At 48.9% G+C, this 24,573-nt stretch overlaps 1 protein-coding gene and 1 long non-coding RNA gene across 2 annotated transcripts in view; one reads left to right on the top strand and one right to left on the bottom strand.

Annotated features, from left to right (window-relative positions):
• SSU72 (SSU72 homolog, RNA polymerase II CTD phosphatase) overlaps positions 1 to 19,684 on the bottom strand; it is a 31,635-nt gene extending 11,951 nt beyond the window's left edge. Inside the window, exons 1-2 of the mRNA XM_070611177.1 lie at positions 19,096 to 19,684; positions 7,212 to 7,355 (exon numbers count right to left, since the gene is read on the bottom strand). Of these exons, the coding sequence (XP_070467278.1) occupies positions 7,212 to 7,355; positions 19,096 to 19,175 (224 nt within the window). The 5' untranslated portion in view covers positions 19,176 to 19,684. The remainder of the gene's footprint in view (positions 1 to 7,211; positions 7,356 to 19,095) is intronic.
• On the top strand, positions 19,619 to 23,785 carry LOC139082012 (uncharacterized). The gene is made up of 2 exons (XR_011537625.1): positions 19,619 to 19,923; positions 23,460 to 23,785. It is a non-coding gene; the product is annotated as an uncharacterized lncRNA (long non-coding RNA).
• Positions 23,786 to 24,573: the final 788 nt, after the last annotated feature.

Below are 24,573 nucleotides of genomic sequence, written 5' to 3'. Positions count from 1 at the left end.
GTGTGAGCTGCCAAGGGCCCGAGGCTGTGATGGAGAAGCCCGGCCAAGGCAGAGAAGCAAAGCTGATCATGAGGCTCGACGGCCAAGCTCAGGAGAGGCAACCAGAGGAAGGGGAAAAGCATCCCTGAAAACCCGCAACCAACTGCCGAACGTCCCCAGGGACGGCCAAAAACACGGCTTGGCGGAGCTTTTCCTGGTAAAGGCCTTTGGTCTTTATTCTGGGGGGTATGGTGACAGTAACACCAGCGTGTCCTGCGTGGGGCTGGGACAGGGGACGGTTGCATTCCTGCACACGCATGAGGGGAAGGCCGCCAGCAGAATTCAAAAGCTCACAGAAGACGCCAACGACCCAGGGAGACTCTCTCCTTAAGTGTCTGCAGAGCCAGCGTTTCAGGACCCCGAGTCCTTGTCACTGTGGAGGGAGAGGCCCTTCCTCCACCACAGCAGAGACAGGCGGGAACTGGGTGTCCCTGAAGAAGGCATGGACTACGGTGCTGTTCTAGCTTTCAGGATGTATCCTCCAAGATGCCATGGTGAAGTCCCTCGTTTTAGAGGACAGGTCTCGAAGATTTTAGAGGTCATGAACCCACCGGGAGCCCCTTGTGGACGGCAAGCCCAGGGCGTCTGCTGACGACACAGCTCAGGCAGGAGGAAGCCCCGATGTGGCATGAGGCCCGTGGTGTCCCAGGCCTGGAGTGTGGACTCACTTCTACAGCCCACACTTGCACGAAGAGCAGTCAGTGCCACGGTGAACGCAGCTGGACCAGTGTCCCTGCTCAGGGCTCCCTCAGGGGCACTCTGCCTCCCCCGAGGCCAGTGGAAAAGCCATGTCTGTCGTGTCCAGAGGCTACTAGGACCCCAGACCCACAGCATCGCTCAGCCCGGTGTCACTCTTGAGTCCTCCCTCTCTCAGCCCCAGGGTCCACCCCACTTCCTCCTCGTCAAGGCCAGAGAGGCTTCCCCTGCCCTGACAGGGCTGCATCCCCAAAGGCCCACCCAGCTCCAGCCCCATCAGCTCACCTGGGTCTCCACCATCCAGCCTCCAACACTGGTCACAGCCATCTTGGAGTTTAGATTCAGAGGGAACAGGCCACAGGGAACCACACGTGTGCGTCGTCATAAAGCACTCAAGTGCTACTCAGGTGAGGACCCCGAAGCCGTCCACCTGCCCTGACCACGAGGGAAGGCCCGGCGTTCTCTTCCTCACCAGATTCTCCCAAGACTGAGTGAACGAGGAACAGGAACCCTGACAATCCCTCACCCGTTACAGATATAGGAGACAGCACCCCCCCCTCCCCCGCCACCCCCATCCCTACCGGGGTGCCCGGCCCAGCCCATTTTCACGGCAAAGCACTGAAGCAGCACGCACACAAGATGTTCCTACAACTGCTTCTGCAGTCGGCAGGGGAGGACGCCAGTGAGCTCTAAGGCTGGGGTGGCACCTGGGAGCCTCACTACAGCCCCCACCAGTCTGTCTCTGGAGGCCTCTCAGTGACTCCTGGGTCCGGCCGCTCTACCCCTTCCTTCCTCGTCCTGAGAGGAAGAACCAATAGCCGGGCAAGGCAAGGCCAGTGCTGCAGCCAGCAGGCAAGCGGTTTGGGAGGGCCGTCCTGGAGCTGTCATCACCACGAGAACACAAACACAGACCACCAGCCCTAAGAGGGACAACTGGCCCCGGCAGGTGGGAGCCTCTGGACGAGCCCCTGGCACAGTGGGAATGAGAAAGGCAAAGAGGCAACAGCTTTAAGCTTGGGGTCCTCTGGAAGGGCTGGGCGGGCAGCTGGGATCCTCGGGCCACACCAAGAGCCACTAAGCCAAAAGCTTTCGAGCTAGAACTTCAGATTCAGAAAAAAGTTCATTTTGGCAATCAAAGCAGTACTTTTTGCAAAGCACGTAGGCTGCACAAACAAGAACTCGGGAACCCCTGAAGGAATATCAAGTCGGCTCTAAGAGCCACTGGGCAGCCAACCTAACTATCGCCCCAACACAAGGCTCAGTGGCCAAGAGCTCTGGCCAGGTCTACGATGGTCTCACACCACCTTTGTCTTCAAGCAAAGTGAAAACAGCAGCACGATTCACTTTATGTGATCCACTTTCAACATGACTGTCGCGTGTTGGGAACAGCCTGGGGAACCAGGCTGTCTCTCGGCCCGGGACAATGACTGCAAGCCGTGGGGGTGGTCAGTACGGTTCTATTATGTCCAAACCCGAGTGAGTCCTAGGAGCCCTACCACACCCAATAGGCTCTGTTGAACTTGTGGCACCTGATCAGATGAGATGAGCAGGTAAACGCCTCTCAGACAGGACAGCTACTATTCTGGCCTTACCTGAAACATCTCAAGGCCATAATTTATATTTTAAGCATGAGAGCTTTCTAATACCAGAAAGCTTAAATATAAGCAAAATTAGATCAGAGTTTCTCCCAGAATCAGTGTCTGTCTCAGGAACACATTCATTTGTTAAACACCATTTTCAAAAACTATTTAAAAACATAGCTGCTGAGCAGGGTGAAATGAGACTAGATCACACACAGCAGAGGCGAGCGAGAGCCCCTGAGTACCTTGGGTGCAGTGTGCCAGGCAGACACGGGCCAGGGACCGTAAGTGAGGCGGGCATGCAGGACACGCCTAACAGCAGAACACCCTTAAAGATGCAGACCCAGGCCCGATGGACTTAGAATGGAAAAAGGGCTGGACTTGACTGCAGGAAGCATTCCCAGGACAGGACCAAGAGACCCCACCGAGCAAAGCATGAGAAAGTGAGCTGGGCTTGAAACAAGGGTATGATGAGACCAAAGTACAAGCTTCCAGAAAAGCCCAGTGGCTCTCATTAGGAAATCAGTGAAGATTTGGGGGCCTCAGACCATATCTCTCCATCAGTCTCGATGGATGGAGGTCATGAGGGTGGGGATTTACAATCTTAGAAATCAGTTTTCTTTTTACCTTTTAACCCAAGATAAGAAAAAGTACACAGTGAGGTGGGTGTACATATAAAGCAATGCAAGACAAGACTGAGGACAGAATGAATCAATGAACAGGTAAAAAATAATCTAAACCCCAAAGATAATTACAAAAGATCCACAAGAGAAATCAGAGAAGTGTGCTGGATACAGGCTCCCATGCTCAGCCTCCAATTACGCAAACGAAGCCAAGACCCAGGAGAGTGTTGTATTTGCATTTCCAATCAATCAACTGGCCGCATGCATTAAAAATCACATGAACTATATTTAGAGCTCCACGTTTACTTGCCTTTTAAGACAAGTGGTTGTATAACTCACAAAGCAATTACGTACGGACAGGTCCCAAGTGGACATCTACCTTCACCTATAAGGACAACTCCACTAGAGGCCCGGGAGGACACGGCCACCCCGTCGTCTCACGTGGTCCCTCCCTCCTCCACAGGGTCCAGGGATACGCTTCATTAGGTCACAGACTGCCATTCTTATATTTAGAAGAAAATAACTTATCTTTTCACCAAAGGTACTCCAGGGAAGCTGAGGGTTCAGCCGCGGATTCCGCTCAGTCGAAGGTGGAAAGCCCTGGAAAGAAGCTTAATGGCACAAACCAGCTCTGGAGGAAAATGGGAAAAATCCGGAAGCCTCCACCACTTGACCCAGGGAGCTACCTAGAGCCACGCATAAAACACCAAGATCAAAGCTGCTCTGTGTTCAAGACTCCAAAGCAAAGAAAAAAGTTAAGGCAAAGGGAAAAAAATTTACACTTAAAGACGGGCAGCTCAGCACACACTACAACACGGATGCCCCTGGAAAACACGCTGGGGAGAAGCAGCCAGTTACAGAAGACCGTATGTTGAACAACTCCATTTACACGAAATGTGCAGAAGAGGCAAATCCACAGAAACACAAAGTGGACCAGTGGCTGCCGGGGAGGGGGGAGGGGGCGGGACAGGAGCAGTTGGGTTGTTGAAGGGCAGTCACTGCTACCAGGTTTTTATGGGGTGATGAAGATGTTCTAAAACCTACTGTGGTGATGGATGCACGACCCTGAGAAATACACTAAAGCCACGGAACCGTACACTTTAAATGATGAACCATATGCTGTGTGGGTTCCATCACAATGAAACTACTCTTGATAAAATGGACAGTTTCCCTTACTAAGAGAAACCTGAAGAAAAGATATTTCTTCTTTGTCTGTAGAAGGTCATGTGAACTTGAGACCTCCTGTACTATTAGGAGAGACATTCCCAGAAGAGAAATGGCAACATCCACTGTCAACCAAGCCAGTCTAGCTTCACTAACTAAAACAACTAGTTTAGTTTTAGATTAACAAGGCTTCTGTCCTGCCAAGGTTTTGTATCCCCAGCCCCAACATCCTCTAGAATTCCCAGGGGCAGGTTCTTTGGGGACCGAAGGCCAGTGTTCTGCAGCCATACAAATGTCACCATGAGCCCAAGGGAGGTGTCTCTCAGTCCCTCAAGGCCTGCTTCAGCTCGAGGACAGAAAACTGAAACCACCTATTTGTAGACAAATATTTAATCAAGTGCTTCCATACTAACAGGACTACTGGCCAGAACTTACTGAGGGCTTAATCATCACGGGGTCCCAGTCAGCATCTCGCGCGTTTGACTCAGCTCTCAGGATTACTGTGAGGTGTGGACACACAGCAAGCAGATGGCAGAGCTGGTCTGAGCCCTGTCCCTTACCACCGGGCCACTCGGCCACTGGCCAATCCAGCAGCGCATTCCTACCCTCATGTCATTCTCTCCCTTGAAAATCCAAACATTCACTGAGTGTTTTATCCTTGGGTTACATCTTAAAATATTTTTTAGCTTTCACTGCAGGTTCTAATGACTGTCACTCCCGCAAAAGGCCAAGGAATTCCATGTTACAGACCTGGGCTTCTGCCCATTAGTAATCAAGTGTCCCCTCCCATGGCAGCAGGGCACCTCCTAAGCTGGGGACCCAGCCCCCACTGGCCTCCCTCACTGCTGTACCCTTCACAAGCACAAGACCTGAGCCCCCACCCCACAGCATACTGCCAGTGTCCGCGGTGACCTCTGGAGCACGTGTCCTTCCCAATGGCCAAGGGCTGTACTTGGGTAGCTTGAAGCCAGGCACCAAGCACAAGGCTGCCTTGCCCCCTTCCTACCCTCACCTAGAAGACAGAAATCCTACCCAAGTCATGTCAATAAAGGGATAAAGATGCCCCTCCCAGAGCCTCCTGAGGGGCAATCAAAAGGGGAGGTGACTTTGCCAGGGTCCCCAGCAGGCAACTACTGTCAGTGACAGTTGAGTATAACCATCTGCCCCCTCTTCCGCATGAGGCAGCAAGGGCACACGCATGCACAGGCAGACAGAGCTGTCTTCTGTACTGATGCTTCCTGGGGAGACCATGGACTTGCACAAAGTCAGCACATGAAGAGATTCTCAATTCTGAGAAGTTGGTCTCTGCTCCTTCGTTGACAACTACCAAGGAGTGCACATCATCCCTCCTACACCAAGGCCCCAGGATTTGGTCTGTTTAAAATGTGGTAAGTGCCACCCATCCCGAGCAAAGGAAGATCATAGTCGGCTCCAGTGTGAAATGGCCTAATTTATCACAATTAAGGGAGTACGAACAAGTGCATTATCATCTGTGTTCCTTCCTCTCATTGAGCACAAGAGTTTAAAAAAAGGATGGTAGTAACTGAAGAATAATTTTGAAAAATAGATGGGGTCTCAAGATAAGCTTAATAGCATATGGATAGTTTATAATGCAAATAACAAAAACCTGAGTTAAGATCAGTTTTTTCCAGGGGAAAGGCTCTCATGGCTCGTGCTTCTCTGAAAGGTTAAGGGCGACTCTCACCAGAGGACAATTTCAGAGAGGAGCGCTTCTGAGATGCCTGCAGAGATCAGCCTGCCTTCTTGGCCCAAGGATGTGAGCAGAGCATGTCACTGCAACATGGACACCAGGACACAGCTGACGGCTCACCGGAAATACTCAGGGAGTTCTTCCCAATGCAGGTTCTGGGGCTTCTGAGAAAGGGGAAGCACGCAGAACGTGCGCTTCAAGGTCTCTGAGCGGCTTCCATGCGCCCAGGGAGAGCCTCGGGTCCGCTGCCTGGAGGGATGACTCTGGCACGCCCCCAGTCCTGGACTCCCAGGATCACTGGATCACAGATGCCCCACCATCCACAGCAACCCACACACACTCCCACACGCCCGCCTAACAGGAAATACCCGTGTTTCTGCACCATGCTCCGACTGGCAACTTTTTAATTGTAGCTGGGGGAGAGGAGAGCACAGAGGGCAGAGGTAGTAACCGCCAGGGTTGTTCTACATTTTGCTAGAATGACCTGCGGGGCCACTCCCAGCTAACTAATTAATCTGAAGATGTAGAGAAAACATTGTAGTTTATTAAAAATTTCAAGTGTGCCAACGTGAAGACAAAGTTTTCCATTTGGTGTTTATAATCCTTTTACTTGGAGTACATTTGAGCTCCATCTTAAGAACTACCACTCACTCACTGGGACAAGAGAGGCCAGCAGTTTTAAAGTAGCAGGGGAGATCATGAAGTACCCCAGTCAAGGATCACCCAGCCGTATACAGCTTGGCATCACACTCACAAAAACCCGTGGAAAAAACACCTTTTCTTTCACTCAAGTCTCAGTAGCAGATCCAGTTAGTTCTGTCTCTTCCTGAAATGAAGTAAAGTTCTCCCAAATTATCTGCTGCCAACATGCTTCCTTTGGTAGCAAATGTGGCCCTCACTGGCCTGACCCCCTGGAAACATCACCAGCGGTGTGTGAAGCAGCCCACCGACACGTTATCAGTGCACACCCGCACACACACACACACACCTACCTGCAGAGGAAAGCAGTGGCAGCCCTGCAGGGTGGAAAGCCACGGAACCTGTGGTTTCCGCTTTCCTCATCTAAGCTGCTCTGATTAGTATCATGTCAGAACCTTTTCCTTGACTCTGTCAGTGTGGACGTCACGTTTACGTCTGCATGCCCTACACGTCCACTGCCCCGAATGGCTCCAACCCTTCGACTGTCCACTGAGCACCAGGAGCAGAAACCTGGTCTCTTAAATAAAAGGAGGGCATGTTTTGCATCGCGTGCAGTGACTCAGCACACTGTGCAGAGGCAGCACTATCCGCCTGACTCGCACAGCCACCCTGAAGTGGAGGTCAGAATGATGCCTGTGTCACAACACCTGCCAGAGACAACCACGCTGAGGTTTTTAAAAGGGCAGCCCACTGGGATACAGTTCTTTGTCTTTCCTAAGGAGATCATTGTACATCTGATCATATGTGGTTTTGAAATCATAAACATTTGGCTTGTCGGGTGCGGGTCCTGGAAGCTTCACATGAGTTCCTGTTCCAAAGGACCGGACACTGAATCCTCGTTTGCTGAAAGACACAAAGGAGAGAGAGAGAATCACAGTTGGATAAGTAAGACACAAAATTCTAAAAATAAGGGATATGAAATGGGAAGTGGACAAAGTGAGCAACTTTGTTGATATTGGAGAACACGTTTCTAAATCGCTAACTTTGAATATTTTATTCACAAATTTTAAAAAACTTTTGTAGTATGTTTCACAAAAGCTAGATGAAACCAATCACAACAGAAGACAAAGGATCCTATAACCTGTGGGTACACAGCTAAGTGTGAACCTTGCGGTGTTTAAAGCAGTACTCTGAAATTTCTGAGAACTTCAAAGGACTGACTGACATGTAGAATTAGGGAAGATTTCATCTAGAACATTTTTGTCATCTGACCATTATCCTGGCCTCTGTGCAGGATTCAGATTCACAGGACCCCTTATTTTCTGATTCCTAAGAAACTTCTCAAGATTTGACTGCAGGCTCCATCACAGGAAACTCTGTTGGTCCAGTTTCCTAATGCCCTACAATGTGGGCTCCCCAGGAAACCAGAATGGAGCACCAAGAGCGGCTGGCACATGGGGGCACCTCTGTAGCCTGCTGTATTACCATGTTGGCTTTAAGGGCCAAGAACAAACAGACCCACAGCTGCAGATACTCTCTTGTAAGCTAAAAAGTCAAAGATAAGGAAAGCGACAAAATGTGCTTCCTGGCGCTGGCCTCACAGCCAAGTGGTTGAAGTCCCACACGCTCTGCTTCGGCAGCCCGGGTTCACGGGTGCGGATCCCGGGTGTGCACCTACTCCACTCATCAGCCACGCTGTGGAGGCATCCCACAAACAAACTAGAGGAAGACTGATAAGGATGTTAGCTCAGAGCCAACGCCCACACACAAAAAAGTCCTTCCTAATAAATTGGGAATTTGTGTGAAATGCAGTCCCCCTGTGGGAAACAATTTACACCTTAAGAAAGAAATGTCATCTCAAAAAAACAATAAAGTGATGAGATCCCAAGACGTGTCTGTCGTCACTGATAACCATACTCTTGGGTCTGCTGCGAAGGTTATGTGCAAAAGTTAGTCTGGTACAGAACTTATGTTCTTTCAAACTCACAGTCAATAAAAGTAAAAATCTGAAGTGTTAAAAAGTGTCTAAATAGAACAGACTTCTCATTTTAGCTTTCTGTTTATAAACCACACAATTTCTGCCTCTGAAGGAACCTCCGTGACCGTAGGACTCAGGAAGAACATGTTTCCATCAGCATCTACACTCTTCTTACAGGCCCAAATGGCTCCGAAATTGCTGACGAATTGTCTCAAGTTTTTCCATATTTTTTTTATTGCAACTCAGGGGATATTTGGCCATGTCTCGTGACATTTTTAGTTTTCACAACTGGGAGGTATGGCATTTAGAGGCTAGGGAGGCTGCCAAACATCCTTCATGGCACAGGACAGTCCCCAACACAGAATCATCCAACCCAAAATGTCAGCAGTGCCTGACATACAGAAGAGCTCCTACAAAATTAAATGAATAAACCCCACAGAATAAGGGACAAAGACGTGAACACAAAAGTTACAGGGAAGGAAATGGCTGAATCTCACTCGTGGTGTGACAAACGCATCACAGGAGGAAGGCTCTAAACATCTGGGTATGGGTGAGCTCTCTCCCACAGCGATGTCAGCACCACGTGGAAGGACGTGGTCCCTTTCGTTCACTGCTGTGTCCCCGGTACCTAGAGCAGCGCAGGGCACACAGCAAGCACATAATAAACACGTGTCGACTGGTGAATAAGTTTTCCGATGAGAGAGAAAACCCGCACTCAGACAGCGCTGCTGGAAGGGACAGGGAAGGTTCTGCAGGAGAACGCACCGAAACTGCGCCAATGACCCAGACACTTCCAGAAGCCTATCCGACAGGGTGCACACCTGCATCTGCAGGACATTCCCTACAGCCTTGACCGTAACCACAAAAGAGAAGAAAGAACCCCATGTCCAACCACACAGGAGACTCTCTGCTACTGCAAAAAGGGTGAGGGAGCACTATACACACTGAAATCCCCTACAATTGTTCAGTGAGAAAAGCAAAGTGGACACGCCCAAACCATGGCAGTGCAGGGGCCTGGGAGGTGCTGTCTCCACGGAGCAGCAGGGATACCACACCTGGCACCTACACAAAGTATCAAGTGCGCACAAATTAAAAAACAATTTTGAGGTCGGCTCCATGGCCAAGTGGTTGAGTTTGCGTGCTTGGCTTCAGCGGCCCAGGGTTTCGCTGGTTTGGATGCTGGGCGGGGACATGGCACTGCTCGTCAGGCCATGCTGAGGCGGAATCCCACATGCCACAAGTAGAAGGACCCACAACGAAAATACACAACTATGTACCGGGGGGATTTGGGGAGGAAAAGCAAAAAAAGAAAAAAGATTGGCAACAGTTGTTAGCTCAGGCTGCCAATCTTAAAAAAGAAAAAGAAAAAATAATTTTAAAAAGTGGTTCTCATCTAGTTTGGGTTAAACACCTTACCTTACTTGAGTCCTGTGAGGTCGGTAAAAGCCTGGTTATGTCCCTTCATCCCTAGAAATCCCAAGCCATGCAGCCAGACCCCAGGCTATTATCCCCTGTGACTGTGAACAGCGCAGTAACAGCAGAGACTAATGATCTACACACCAAGGCCCACATACACCTGAGCTTTAAAAACAGACCTAGAGACAACCAACATTCCTGACGTTTAATCGCAACTACAGATGCCAACAAAAGGGAGGCGAGGAAGTAAGGCCGTCCACTGCGCTGTGACCAGAGGCCAACACGGGCCAAGCCGCTGTGCACGGCCAGCCGCACACCTCAACTCACCTGCCTTCCTGAGAAGCTGCATGCAGACCATTTTCACCCCAAATCTGAACCTGTTTCCTCACCAATTCACATAACATACATATCTGAATATAAATAAATAAAAAAACTACTTTCTGCCAAAGCACCAACAAGCCTTGCTGACAGTCACCTCGACAACAGCTGAAGGAGATGAGTTCTTGTCCAGGCACCCACTCCCTGCCCAACTTGACGCAGGTGGTCATGCAAGGGAGGGTGGCCGGGGCACCTGCTTCCATAGAGGCCACATCCTCCTATGACAGTAACAGGTGAACAGGTCACAGCCACGAGAGCCAGAGGAACACACAGTTGTGGGCCACGCTTGTCTCGAGGGCTTCACAACTTGTCACTGCTCCGAAATAAGCAGCTTATCTTTTCGGTTCCAAGCCAAGCCACTTCCCCCTGAAAATGCCCTAAAGGCTCTCTCCCACTGGCTGGGGCCACTACTCCAGCAGCTTTTAAAGGCTGTTAAAATATACATCATTGAGGGGAAAAAAGGAATTATTCCTGACACCAACCCTGGCTCTGCAGGCGCATCCTCCTAGTCAGAGTAAAGACCCATCAACCTTCCAGTCTGCTCTGTGACTCATGGAAAAGTGAGGCACCCAGAAGCGCCACACCAAGAATCCCTAACACTGGTAACTGGGTTCCAGTGACCACTTCACCTGTGTCCAGGGGTGGGCTGACCCCAAGGGCACTGGGACCATTCACATGTCCAAACCATGACCACCTAGCTACCTGCATGGCCAGGCACCATGCTGGGTGCCAGGGTCAGGGCCAAAAAGACCAGGAGCTTCTCTCTGTCCAATTGGCAGGGGATGACAATAAAAGAGAACAAGTCCTTCAGGGAGGGAGGTGTGCTATAAGAAAACATGAACCCATAGAAACAAGATCCTCCAAGGACAGGACGTGGAGCTGAGGCCGGCAATGCCCAAGCAGAAGAGAAGGAGGTCCCTGCAGAGGGAGCAGCCAGACCCAGGTGTGGGGACACTGCCAGAGGACAGAATGAGGCAGCCGTGGCGAGAACTGAGAAGCACGTGGGCCCAGAGTAAGCTGAAGGCGTGAATTAACCAGGAGGTAAGACTTCTGGGCAGGTAACATGGTGGCCAGCAGTGACACCTGAAGAGTACATGCGTGCTCAACATGCACCTGGAACCACTCTATGGGTCTGGCTCCAAAGCCTGCTATTTTCATGGGCTCTGCAGTGAAAGATGTGTCTTTTGGTGGGGGCTCTGATGCTTCAGAACAAGGCACTCGAAACCAAATAATGAGTAAACTGGATGTGCAAGAGAGACAGTACCTTCTGGGGTCAGAGTAAGAAACAATGGTGAAGAGCATTTTTCTTATGTGACCCATCAGCCACCTAAGAAGCCTATTCCAAGAGGGGTCCCAAACATCGTTTTGGGCAAGATCGGGAAAAGCAAAATCTTCCGACAAAGATATACAAAAGATTCACTTAGATAGAGTTCATTCATCACTCTTTCAAAAAAAGTAAGTATTTTTATAAAACTCAGTCATCTCCTTTTGGCCATTCCTTTGAGGTACTTGTCATCTAGAATTTATTAAAATGAGCCCAGGCACAAAAGCTCTTGAAATACATTAATGAGACGAGTCGTTAATGTGGTCAAGTTGATTCCCACTCCTGGCAACTCCATGGACAGCAGAGCAAAGCCCTGCCAGGTCTTTCTGTACCATCCTCTCACCTTCCAGCACTGTATCAGACAATGCATTGCTGCTACTCATAGGGGTATCATGGCCAATTTTTTTGGGAAGTGAGTGGCCAGGTCCTTCCTCCTGGTCTGTTTCAGTCTGGAAGCTCCACTGAAACCTGTCCACCACAGGGAACCCTGCTGATACTTGAAATCCCAGTGGCACAGCTTTCAGCATCACAGCAACACACAGCCACCACAGTGTGACAGCTGACAGATGGGTGGTGTGGTTCCCTGACAGGGAAACAAACCTGGGTCTCGGCATTGAGAGCGCCGAATCTTAACCTTTAGACCACCAGGGCTGGCTATTAATGAAATATCCAATGAATAATCTTTAATTTAGCCAAGAAATAGCAAAGAGAATTATTAAATCTGCAATAGCTGAAGTTTTAAAAATTAAAAATGACCACGCTCTCTACTGGTGGCAGGCTTACCATTCCATCTTGATTCAACAGTATTTCCTGGAGTTTACTACAGGCTGGGAATACAGCAGTGATCAAAACAGACCCAAATCCCACTCCTCAGATACTCTGGGGGGATAGGGTAACAAGATAAGTAAAACGTCCAGTCCACAGGACAGTGAGCAGCACGGCAATGGAGAAAGCCACGATGTGGGAGTGGAGGTGGCAGGAAGAGTGGGAGACAATGCCCCTCGGGGTGGGTCTCAGCCCTGGGAGCACCTCAGTGCATGTTGCACCCCATGACAGAGACCTGGACGGGACCCCAGAATGTTTCAGGTTGGAGTAGGGCAGGTGTGCCACCTACCAGCTGCCACAGGGCTCCCGGGAGGCTCCAGATGGAGAGCCCTGGGGCAGGGTCTCGAGCCCCCATCCTGCTGGAGTCTAAATTGCCTGGATGGCGCCACCTGGCAAGGACCATCTTCTTCACTCATCTTGTGTCCTGGTGGGGTTTGAGGTTTGCATTAGGTGTCCAAATGGAACATTCTCTATTTCAGTCTGACCATATCCCTAAAAGTTGGGATTGGCTGCATCCCAAAGAACGCGGCCCTGCCCTCCACTTGACTGATCCTAAACAAGGCTCCTAGGAGGATGACTGCTGGGTCTCGGACAGGGGAAGACTCCCTTATTAGAAACAGACAGTGGGGTAGGGGGCCTGCTGCCCTCTCCTCAGCGGCCTCCCCAACTTTCTGAAGTGTTCATAAAGCGTATTTAAAAATAAAATGAAACACAGTTTGCTCTTCCCCCAACAAAATGTTCCCAAGTGGCAAAAAGGCTAATTAGCAACAGAAGAGCTGTTTCTTCTAAGCTGATGCAACTGACATAACAGCCCATCTTGTGCTGTGACAACAGCACAGTGTGACAATTTGTTTCTTATATAAAAGAACTGCTATAAAAATATTCCTGACAACCAAAAGGCTTTGTCTCAAGAGCCAACCATTTTTATGTTAAACGAATCTTCCAGACAAGTATTTATCATGTGTTTTTACAAGTATCAAAAATCTATCATAAAGAACCTATCATGGTTAGCGCACTCTGCTTTGGCAGCGCAGGGTTTCGCCAGTTCGAATCCTGGACGTGGACACGGCACTGCTCATTAGGCCATGCTGAGGCGGCGTCCCACGTGCCACAACTAGAAGGACCCACAACTAAAATATACAACTATGTACTGGGGGGATTTGGGGAGAAAAAGCAGGGGGGAAGAAAAAAAGAACCTATCATAGAAAATGTTAAATTTTGGAAAACAGAATTATTTCTATCGCTATCCCAATGACTAAAAGTAAAATAAAAATGCTAAAACGAACACCAAAAAGGATCATAAGAAAATATGCAAATTAACAATGTGGGTTACAGTATTTTTCCTGTTTTCTAAAAGTGTGGTTATTAGCCTGATTTAAAGAATTATTTTGGCTAAGACTGAAACTGCTGCGAGCCTTCTGAAAGCATGACCTGTCTATAAGTAAGACAAGACGCACCTACAATCCTGTCACCTTTACTGTAGGTACACTCATGCACTGCTGACCAGGCCAACTTCAGCTATATGATGACCTCATCTGTATAGAACACAAAGCACCTGCTCAAAAGCCATTACACTTAAACGCTTGCCTATAATTTCACTGTGGTACAGCCAAATGACTGGGAAGATAAAACTCTTCTGAAATGGTAATGTTCCAATAAAATTTGTTATCACTAGGCAAATGTGGACACTAAACACATTTTTTTTTTTGAGGAAGATTAGCCCTGAGCTAACATCTGCCGCCAATCCTCCTCTTTTTCTTTTGCTGAGGAAGACTGGCCCTGAGCTAACATCCGTGCCCATCTTCCTCTACTTTATATGTGGGACGCCTGCCACAGCATGGCTTGCCAAGCAGTGCCCTGTCCACACCCAGGATCCAAACCGGCAAACCTCAGGCCGTCGAAGTGGAACATACGCACTTAACTGCTGTGCCACCAGGCCAGCCCCTCTAAACACATTTTGATAAATGTTTTCTAGGATTTATTTCGTTCTTATCCTCCCAAAAGGTCAAGAACAAAACTGAGAGGCTTCTAAGCATGAAGCATCATCAGGTGTCCAGCTTGTGACAAATGGCCATTATGTTTAGCTCGTCAGTGCCCCTGCTCAGACGTCCCTCCTTCAGGCCTGCTTTTCCACAACCCAGCTTCTCACAGGCCATCTTGCTCCACTGGTCACTGCCGGCCTCCCGAATGTCTCCCCCTCCACAGTACCAGCAGAGAGCAGGCCCTCCGTATCTGGTACTTCAGATGGCCCAGCAACAAGACCACCATCAGAGTGCTGCTTCCAGCTCCAACACTAAGCAGTCCTGAGCAGGAACGTGCTATTAGCCATGTGTGAACCTGTGGAACTACCTTCCCAGTGCTGGGCTCCATCTGTTCTCATCTATAAAAGGCTGGAGAAGATGATCCTTAATGCAGGGAAAAATGTTTTAGCTTTGGAAGCTGTTACCATGCTTGGTCTACTGAGTTCTGTCTCAATGTTCACATTCAAACAGAAATCTACTTTCCTCCAACCATCCTCCTGGTCTTAGTTCTGCTCCTGAAGACAAAAACAGTCCCATAAATCCTAGGAAGGCAAATGTGCTCCCCTGTAGACACCTTTTCCACATCTTCTGCCTTCTTAGGGACATGATTCCAAATCCTTTCACCTTACCAAATGGTTTCCAGTTCCTTCTTCAAGCACATGCACAACCAAAATAGCAAAAATGCAGCCAAAAGGGCTGCAGGGCACAGCTGACTACCACTCCCTGGTAAAAGACAAGAAGCTTGTGGGAAGGTGTTCAAGACCAGGGAGGGGTTCAGCACCATGACTGCAAGTGTGCTGTAGGCCACCTGGGATCAAATCCTGTGTGTCACCCCACCACCTCAGGCAGCTGAGACCTAGTCCTGTCTGGAGAAGGCTGGAGTACCCCTATACCAGTATAGCTTGGGACCCTGGTGTCTGGTCACGACATTAAGACTTGAGAGGCCCACCCAATCAGAGGATCACAGGACCTCAGCTGACTGCACTTGCTACACCCTGGATCCTTCTTCAGCTCCTCTTTTCACCCATCTTGAGTCTCAGTTCTGTTACTCATCATCACCAGAGTCCCTTGTGTCCAAATCCCTGCTGTCACTCACGAGCCAGGGCTTCCTGCTCTGGGTACTGTCTCTTCACCTGCATGAATGTGGACATCCTAAGAGCTGTGAGGATGAAACCAGACAGCATTTGGAAAGCACCTGGCACAAAAGAGCTCAAGAAACAGAGTGAACTGTTTCTTCCACATCTGCAGCCTCTCTGCTCATCTTCCCAAAATCACATAGCTCAGGAAGTTAAGATTGAAAACCAACTAAAAATTCAGTCCAGCAATTTATAGAAGATTTTCTTTAAAATTTGTTTTGAATTGCTATGATTAAAATCAACACAACTTCCAAAAATCAACACACTCCTTAACATCTAGGAGATAGTTTGGAACAAAAAAAAACAAATTAATTGGCTCCAAAGGGAAATCTAAATCCACTCAGTACAAAGAACAGGAGGCTCTGTGGAAACATACAACAGTCTATCAACACCACCTAAAAAACCTAAAGGACTCTCAGGACTGGTATTTGAAACAATTTAGTCTCAAAAGATAAAAATGATCACTCCAGGGAACATTATGACTAGCTCTAGAAAATGCCAACATTTATTACCACTTGTATTCGACTTGTCAGAAAAATACAGTCCAAGTTGATTTCCAATAGAGCCAAAAAATGGGGGGGCGGGGGGGGATGGAAGGGAGAAGGGCTCACTGATACCTACCGTGCACATTCAATTAACTTCATTGCTTCTGATATTTCATTTCAGCTTTCCCATGCATAGTTTTACGTAGTTGCAACTAAACTGCATACAAAATTTTCCAGTTCTTTCACTTATCATACCATTTTCCTATGCTTTTCACAAACATCATCTTTGAGGTCTAAGTCTCCAAACCTGACTTTTATAAGCTCTCATAGCTGTAACAGAAAACCATCATATAAATCTCCTAAAAATGTTTTAAAATCCTGTACTAACCCCAATAGAGATAAAGCCATAAATAATTTTCAAAAGTCAAAGTGACGTGAAAAGTTGCTCAACCTCAACAGCAATTTTAAAACCAAAGGATGGAGCCAGCCCGGTGGCGCAGTGGTTAAGCGCACACGTTCCACTTCAGCGGCCCCGGGTTCACTGGTTCGGATCCCGGGTGCAGACATGGCACCGCTTGGCACACCATGCTGTGGTAGGCGTCCCACATATAAAGTAGAGGTAGATGGACATGGATGTTAGCTCAAGGCCAGTCTTCCTCAGCAAAAAGAGGAGGATTGGTGGCAGATGTTAGCTCAGGGCTAATCTTCCTCAAAAAATAAATAACTAAATAGAAAATAAAAAACTAAAGGAAAGGTGAGATCCTTCTTGCTCTGGCAGCATGAAAAGATGAAAATAACGCCCAGATTATAAGGAAAAAGGAATTCTACAAATAGCTACTTTTCTGGAAAGCAGTCTGGCAAAATGTATGAAAATGTAAAATACGCCTACCTTTCGACTCAGCGAGTCCACCTCTAGGAATTTAAGCCAAGGAAATAACCAGAAAAGCGTGCAAAGATATATGGCACAAGAATGTTAACATCATAAGACTGAAAAACACAAGGTCCAAATTGTATTACTGGGGGATTGGTTACAAAACTAATCGCCACAGGACTCCCCTGGATTATTGCTCTGTGGTTTTGTAACCACTTCCACTACTGGATGTGAACAGATGTACTCAAATTCAGTATACCAAAATGAAAGCAGAAATGATACTGAAATCAGACTTGCGTTTACCACGTTCCATGAACAGAGATTACAGAAGGGCATGCTGGCCTCCCTGCAGAGTGTGGACACACAGGAGACGCCCAGAAGGACCCACACCCAATGGCACTTGGGCTGATCTTTATCTCCTTCATCTTCTGTGTATTTTCTACAGTTAGCATGCCTTGCAACAAGCAAATATTACCATTTTAACAGAGGAAACAGCCCTCAAATATAGGCATTTTAGAAATTTAAGAGTCACGTCAAAAAACTTCACATTCAGGCTATCAATAACGTATGTTACCCTAAACTTACCTCCTTTTGCCCTCATTCTCTTTTTATGAGTAAATGTGAGAGACAGTCAAGTGGGTAGAAGCACATGGAACAACTACTTGGTGATTACTCCGAGAGGATCTTCTGCACCCCTTTCCCTGGAGACCCAATGCTGGGCTGGCTCTAGCCACTGGGAACTAAACAGGACAAGCCATTTTGTAGAGACTGTCTGATTTCATTACAAAGTTGCTACACATAATCAAGAAATATCTCCCTTTGTTAAGGTTTCATCCCAACTTTGTTATGCAGATACAGCAGGAGAGCTTAAACAAGGGAGGGCCAGCCAGAAGATGCAGGACGTGGTCTCCAGCTCTCTTGTTATTCTAATCAAAGATGTGAAATCTTATTTCCTGGCAGTGTGAACCTTGCATTTTTTTGCTTAAACTTACCAAACTTTTAATGACTCTGAACAGATAAATGCAGTTTGGGGATCAGACCTAGCACAATGTAATTCTAGTTTAAATACAACCTTTGCATTAATTTGTTAGGCTCAAAGCATACCACACTCTACCAAAAAATGACATCAAGCGAATACCGTGGACAGTGCGGTAGGAAGTAGAATTAAAGAAGCAGGAAGAAGTAAACTCCTAATTGGCAGATGGTGGACATCTGACACTTCCAGCTTCTTAAGAAACAAGAGCGATGGGGCATTCTACCTTGCCCAAGTTACTCAGCAGACTAAAGCCGGACTGTGGGAGCCAGAGGGCGAGGCACTGGTGTCGTTCAGTGTCCACGTATGGAAACTGCGGGAGAAAAGGCACTTTCAACTTTTACTAGCAAAGTTGACAGGTATACCAAACTTAACGCAGGCGGTCAATTTCACGTTTTGTAAAGTGAGTTTTAACGAAAAAACTGTATCAAACGGGAATAAACTTTTATTAAACACATACAACACCAGGGTCACAAAACAGGAGTCAGTACCGAAATATAAAGTGGAAGCAAGAAACTGGACTCACGTGTACTCCAGAAATTACCGAATCGAGACCTTTAAGGGAAAAGGAGGACTTTTTTGTATGAGACTTGAAAATGTAGATAGGAGAAAATACAAAGCCACGAAGTTAACAAAAAAGGCCATTTCCGTTTTTCTAAGACTCATTCTATCCTGAGCTTATGTTGCGCAAGTTTTCCAGCAGCTTTGGTAAATGACACGCCCTGGAGACGCAGGAGTCGGACACTATCATCTCGCAGACCCTGGCCTTGGCCTCGGTACGTCCCGCCTCACCGAGGAGCATTTTACAGCACGCCCGATGCAAGACAGGCGTGTAAAGGGGACCAAACTGCATCAGGCTTTCAGGTTTACTGGGAACTCTGAAGTTTCCGCGACGCGGGAACATTTCGGCTCAGAACCTCAATTTTCCCGCGACGCTAAACACACGTGGGGGCACCGCGCGGCCGACCGAGCCTTGTCAACTCCTTACTGCGCGCGGCCCCGCGGCCAACGAGGCCGGCCGCAGCGCGGCCCCTCGGGCGTCCTTCGGGGGCCGCAGGCTTCGGGGCCGGGAGCCGGGGCCGCCGCCGCCCAGCATGGGCCGGGAGCGGGCGGAGGGACGGCCGGTCGGCCGGCGTCCGACGGGGCGCGCTAGGCAAGGGCGGAGGCCCCCACTACCTGAGGATGTTGTGCGCCTCCATGCTCCGGTTCTGGTTGCTCGAGCACACCACCGCCACCCGCAGCGGCGACGACGGCATGACGGCGGCCGCACCGTCCACGACTCTCCGGCTCCGGGACTCCCACCCAGCCGCGGCGCTTCCGCGCGAGCAAGATGGCGGCTGGGGCGCCCGGAAGTCATGACGCGGAAGCGGCGCCGTCGGCCACGTAGCGCGTCGGGACGCGCGGCGCGGGCGTGTGCACGGTGTCCCGGTGGCCTCACCGCCCTGGCCGACAGCTTCGGGCCGCGCAGGGAGGGAGGCGCGTTCCGGAGCGCCGGCCGGTGAGCGCGCCGCTGCTCTGGCGTGCGCGGTCGAGGCCTGCGCTCCACACAGGGGCTGCCTGCCAACCCGGCGCCCTGCGCCGGCGTCCTGACGCCATACGGCCCCGCCGCCGTCGCCGGGAGTGACGCGTTAAAGCGCCTCGCCGGAGCCTGTGACGTCACGAACGTCCCGCCGTCGTCGCTGAGAATGACGCGCTAGGCGCCGCGGCCGCCCGGACGGGCCTCCGAGGCGGATGGTCGCATCCCGGCGTCTCGCGGGCCGGCTCTGCGCGCTCCCGCGGCCCCCGGGGCCTATGGGTCTGGCCTGCCGCCCGGGCCCCGACACCCGAGACCCGCTCTGCGCTGTCCCCCGGGAACCTCCGTGTCGCTCCTGCGTGCCCCCTTCTCTAGCCGAGCCCCGCGCCGCCCCCAGGACGAGCGCCGCGGCTCCCCCGGCCCGCCAGGCTCGCGCCGACGGCGGCACATCGCGCTCCGCTGTTAACCGCGAAGTTCAGCGTGTAAGCGAGGTTAGGAACGTGTGTGGACAGGGGCCTAGAGGCAGCGGGGGTGCTCGAGGAGACGGCCGTGGAGGCCTCCCGCGGCGGGAGGGCGAACTGGCCGGATCCGGGGGTTGGTTAGGACACCGCGAGCTTGAATCTAGGGACGAGCTATGACAGTGAAACTAGTCAACACGGTTTCGTTCTCCAGCCGCGTCCAGCCGTCTGGACGCAGACTTGGAATGGGAGCGCAACAAAGGGCGGGGGGCAAGGGAGTTGCGGTTCCCCAACGTGGATCCACAAGTGGGAGAGGTGAGAGGGGGAGGCGCATGGGTGGCATTAGTGGAAAGGCACGGCGCGCCCTGAGTTGGAGATCCCAGTGGAATGGGAGAAATGTCACTGGAGTGAGGCGGTGGTAGAGTAGGATGCCTGAAACAGGATGTAGAAGTGGCTACTTTTTGAATACCTGTAGGCTCGGTGTGACCATAGACACGCGTGGAACTCAGTCTCCCTTTTGGAGAGGAGTAAGAAACTCAGAAGCCAGGGTGGTGAGGGACCACCATTACTGATACTGATGTCCTATGATCGCTCGTGATAGCTTCCTGGAGGAAAAGACTGAGAACCAGGCACTCCGAATCCTTAAGGACCTCTGGGTATGGTGAGGGTGGGGGGAGGACACAGTGCATGGCTGCAAGAAGGAAACATTTACTTGGAAGGACTTGAGGGTTTGAAGGATGAATGAGGGGGAATGAAGGCATCTTCCCCACCTCCCTTCTGTATATTTACATATATGCAAAATGTAAATCCAAAAGGACACACAGCACAATGTTCAAGTGAGACAGCAGGTATTTATGGGTAGTGGGATTAAAGGTGCTTTGAATGCCCTTTATACTTTCATGGATTTTTTTACTTTGTTTTTTTATGGTGAACATGTATTTTCTTTCACATTCTCAACAAATAATAGAACTATTTACATTTTGAAAATAAAACCCCTCCATGGCTTCCCCAGTGTGCTCAGAACCATTAACCTGAATTCAAAGACACTGGCCTGACAGCAGCTCACCTCTCCCTACTCCTGTTTAGAACTTAATGGTCCATCAACTAAAAATTATCTGTCCCATGCCTTTTTACCTCTGCGTGTGCCGCCCTCATACCTCAAGTCTTAGTCCAGTCATTGAGATTCAGGTAGATGCCAACTTCAAGAGAGCTGCCTGGGCCTGGCCTGGTGGCCCAGTGGTTAAGTACGCGGGCTCCGCTGCAGGCGGCCCAGTGTTTCGTTGGTTTGAATCCTGGGCGCGGACATGGCACTGCTCGTCAAACTACGCTGAGGCAGCGTCCCACATGCCACAACTAGAAGGACCCACAACGAAGAATATACAACTATGTACTGGGGGGCTTTGGGGAGAAAAAGGAAAAAAAGAAAATCTTTAAAAAAAAAAAGAGAGAGAGCTGCCTCCCTTCCCCCTCTTCTCCATCTGGTCACTTATACTCCTGGCACCACATTCAACTTGCTCTTGTGGTTCTGAACATTTATTTTAGCATCTGTGCTCCCCTGCCTTAGCGCATTCACAGACTCTAAGCTCCAAGGGGCTAGGGCCTCCATTTCCAGCCGAGAAGCCTTCATTGCCTTATGTCCAGTGTATTTAGAACTGTTGTCCCTGTGGAGGCGCTCACTGATAGATAGATGTATAAATATCTAGATAGATATACACACACACAAACACGTCTACCAGATATGCAATTTGTAAATATTTTCTCTGTGGCTTCCCTTCTTCTCTCATCAGTGTCTTTTTTTTTTTTTTTAAGATTTTATTTTTCCTTTTTCTCCCAAAGCCCCGTGGTACATAGTTGTGTATTTTTCAGTTGTGGGTCCTTCTAGTTGTGGCATGTGGGATGCCACCTCAGCATGGCTTGATGAGCGGTGCCATGTCTGCACCCAGGATCTGAACCAGTGAAACCCTGGGCCGCCAAAGCGGAGCGCGTGAACTTAACCACTCGGACATGGGGCCGGCCCCTCATCAGTGTCTTTTGAAGGACAAAAGTTCTTAAGTTTGATAAAGAACAATTTATCAATTTGTTCTTTTATGGATTGTGCTAAAATATCTGATGGGAAGAATACACTGGATGGGATTAATGGTAGATTAGACGTTGCAGAAAAGATTAATGAAATTGAAGACATACAAATAGAAATTATAAGTGAAACAGAAAAGTGAGAGAAGAAAAGGATGAAAAAGTGAAGAGAGTATCAATGAACTGAGGTGCAACTTCCAGCAGCTGGCACCTGTGTAATTGGAGTTCCCAGAGAGTGAGTTTGCTCACTGGCTGGTTGGTGGAGGCACTACTCCTGGCCCTGCTTGAACCCTGGGTAGTTTTCCCTCTAATCCTTTTGGTTGGCTCTTTTCCTGGCCTCATATTTTCCTCACACACATACGCTAGTCAGTCCTAAGCTACACATCTCCATGTCCTCTTTCTTCAGTGTTCTGCCCTGCAAACTCTAGCCATCTTGGCCTTTCGGATCCATTCACTCAACTCAGGGAGACCACTGGGCCCTGCCTGAGTCCCCTCCTTGCTCCACATCCTGAAAACTCCAGGCAGTAAGCTGGAGCAGTCACAGAATTCAGCTCATTTGTTTCCTTTCTCTCGGGAGTCACGGCCCTTCACTGCATTATGGCCAATGTATTTAGAACGGTTCTTTCACATATTCTGTATGGTTTTTTAGTTGTTTCAAGTGGAAGAGTAATTCTGGTTCCTGTCACTTCATCTTGGCTGGAACCAGAAGTCTCAGTCAACTTTAAAAAGAGTAAAATGTGGAAACTCACCCTACAGATATTAAGATTCATCAAGGTTATAATAAGATCATGGAGTGCCATTGTAGGAAAAGACAAACACACCTATGCAATAGAAGAGCCTTAAGTAGACCCATGTCTGTATGGGAATGTGGTATACAATGTGGAGCACCATGTGCTGGAGAAGGACGGACTGTTTCTGTAGGCTGGGTTGGGAAAATTGGCCCAGTGTTGGATATAAAAAGTTGGATCCCTACCTCACACCACATACAAAGGTAACCTCTAGATAGATTAAAAACATAAGTATGAAATGTCAAATCAGCCAATCAAAACACAGTAGGGAAATATTTTTGTATTCTTTGGGTGTGTAAGGATTGCTTAAGATCAAAAAAAAATGCATACAACATCTAGAAAAAATGATGTCTGATATCAAAATTAAGGATTTATTTTCAACAAAGGACACTACTGATGATGTTAACAGCATAGGAGGAAATACCTGCAACATCCAAAATGGTCAAAGATAAGTAGCTAGAACTGTGCTGTTCAATACAGTACCCACTGTACATTTGGCTATTTAAACTGAAGTTTAATTAAAATTTAAAATGCAGTTTCTCAGTTACATTAGTGCCATTTCAAGTCCTTGGTATCCACACCTGACTAGTACACTAGTGTCTACTGTGGATTGGATTGTGTTCGTGTGTTATTGTGATTCATGAGAAATATATATTTGGTCATTCGGATGACCAAAATACTTCTCACATATTTGGTATTCATCTGCAGTTCCTGGCTCACAGCTCTGAAAACCTTGGAAATTCCTCAGCGTCTGGAGTGATAAAGGTGTCTCATTATGTAAGTGAAGCTGACTTTTGAACCCCACGTTGGGGGGGGGGGGTGCTGGTTGCCAGGGGAACCAGCCTTGAGACCAAAGGATTGGAACTTTCAGCCCCACCCCCTGACTTCTGGGAAGGGGAGGGGCTTGAAGTTGAATCTCTTGCCAGTGGTCAATGACAGAAGCTCTTGTGTTGAGGACCTCACCCTATGTATCTCTTCATCAGCTGTTGATTCTTATCCTTTAATGTCCTTTGTAATAAATTGGTATCTAGTGAGTTTTGTGAACTGTTTTCTTGAGTTTTCTGAGCCATTCTAGCAAATTTATCGAACCCTAGAAAAGGGTCATGAGAACCTTTGATTTGTAGCCTGTTGTTCAGAAGCACAGGCAACAACCTGGGCTTGCAACTGGCATCTGAAGTGGAGGGCAGTCGTGTGGGACTGGGCCCTTTCTCTCTGCGATCTGACTCTATCTCTGGGTAGACAGTGTCAGAATTGAGCTGAATTCTCTGACACATCGCTGGTGTCCAAGAACTGCTTGTTGGTGTGGGGAAGGCTGCACACACACACACGTTGGAATTGGGTCCAGGAAACCTTTTGCAGTTCACCGAAAGAATACGTTGAAGTCCTAACCCCCAGTACCTGTGAATGTGACCTTATTTGGAAATAGGGTCTTTGCTGATGTAATCAAATTAAGATGAGGTCATAATGGATGAGAGTGGGCAGCAATCCAGTGAGTGATGTCTTTATAAAAGAAAGGAGAAGAAAATTCGGACACAGACAGAGGAGACACTCAGAAAGGAGGCAGCTACATGACAGAGGCATCTTTGGAGATGGAGCATCCACAAGCCAAGGAACCCCAAAGATTGCTGGCAACACCAGAAGCTGGAGAGAGGCATGAAACAGATTTGCCCTCAGAGTCCTCATAAGGAACCAGCCCTGCTGACACCTTGATTCCAGACTTCCAGCTTCCAGAACTGTGAGAGAGGACGTTTCTGTTGCTTTATGCCCCTCAGTTTGTGGTAAGGTTACAGCAGCTCTAGGAAACGAATAAAGCACAAAGAAC

This window comes from Equus przewalskii, chromosome 2 (genome assembly GCF_037783145.1).
Source record: "Equus przewalskii isolate Varuska chromosome 2, EquPr2, whole genome shotgun sequence".
Taxonomy (NCBI): domain Eukaryota; kingdom Metazoa; phylum Chordata; class Mammalia; order Perissodactyla; family Equidae; genus Equus; species Equus przewalskii.
The sequence above is the reverse complement of the archived record's forward strand: the minus strand, read 5'-3'. Positions and strand labels throughout refer to the sequence as shown.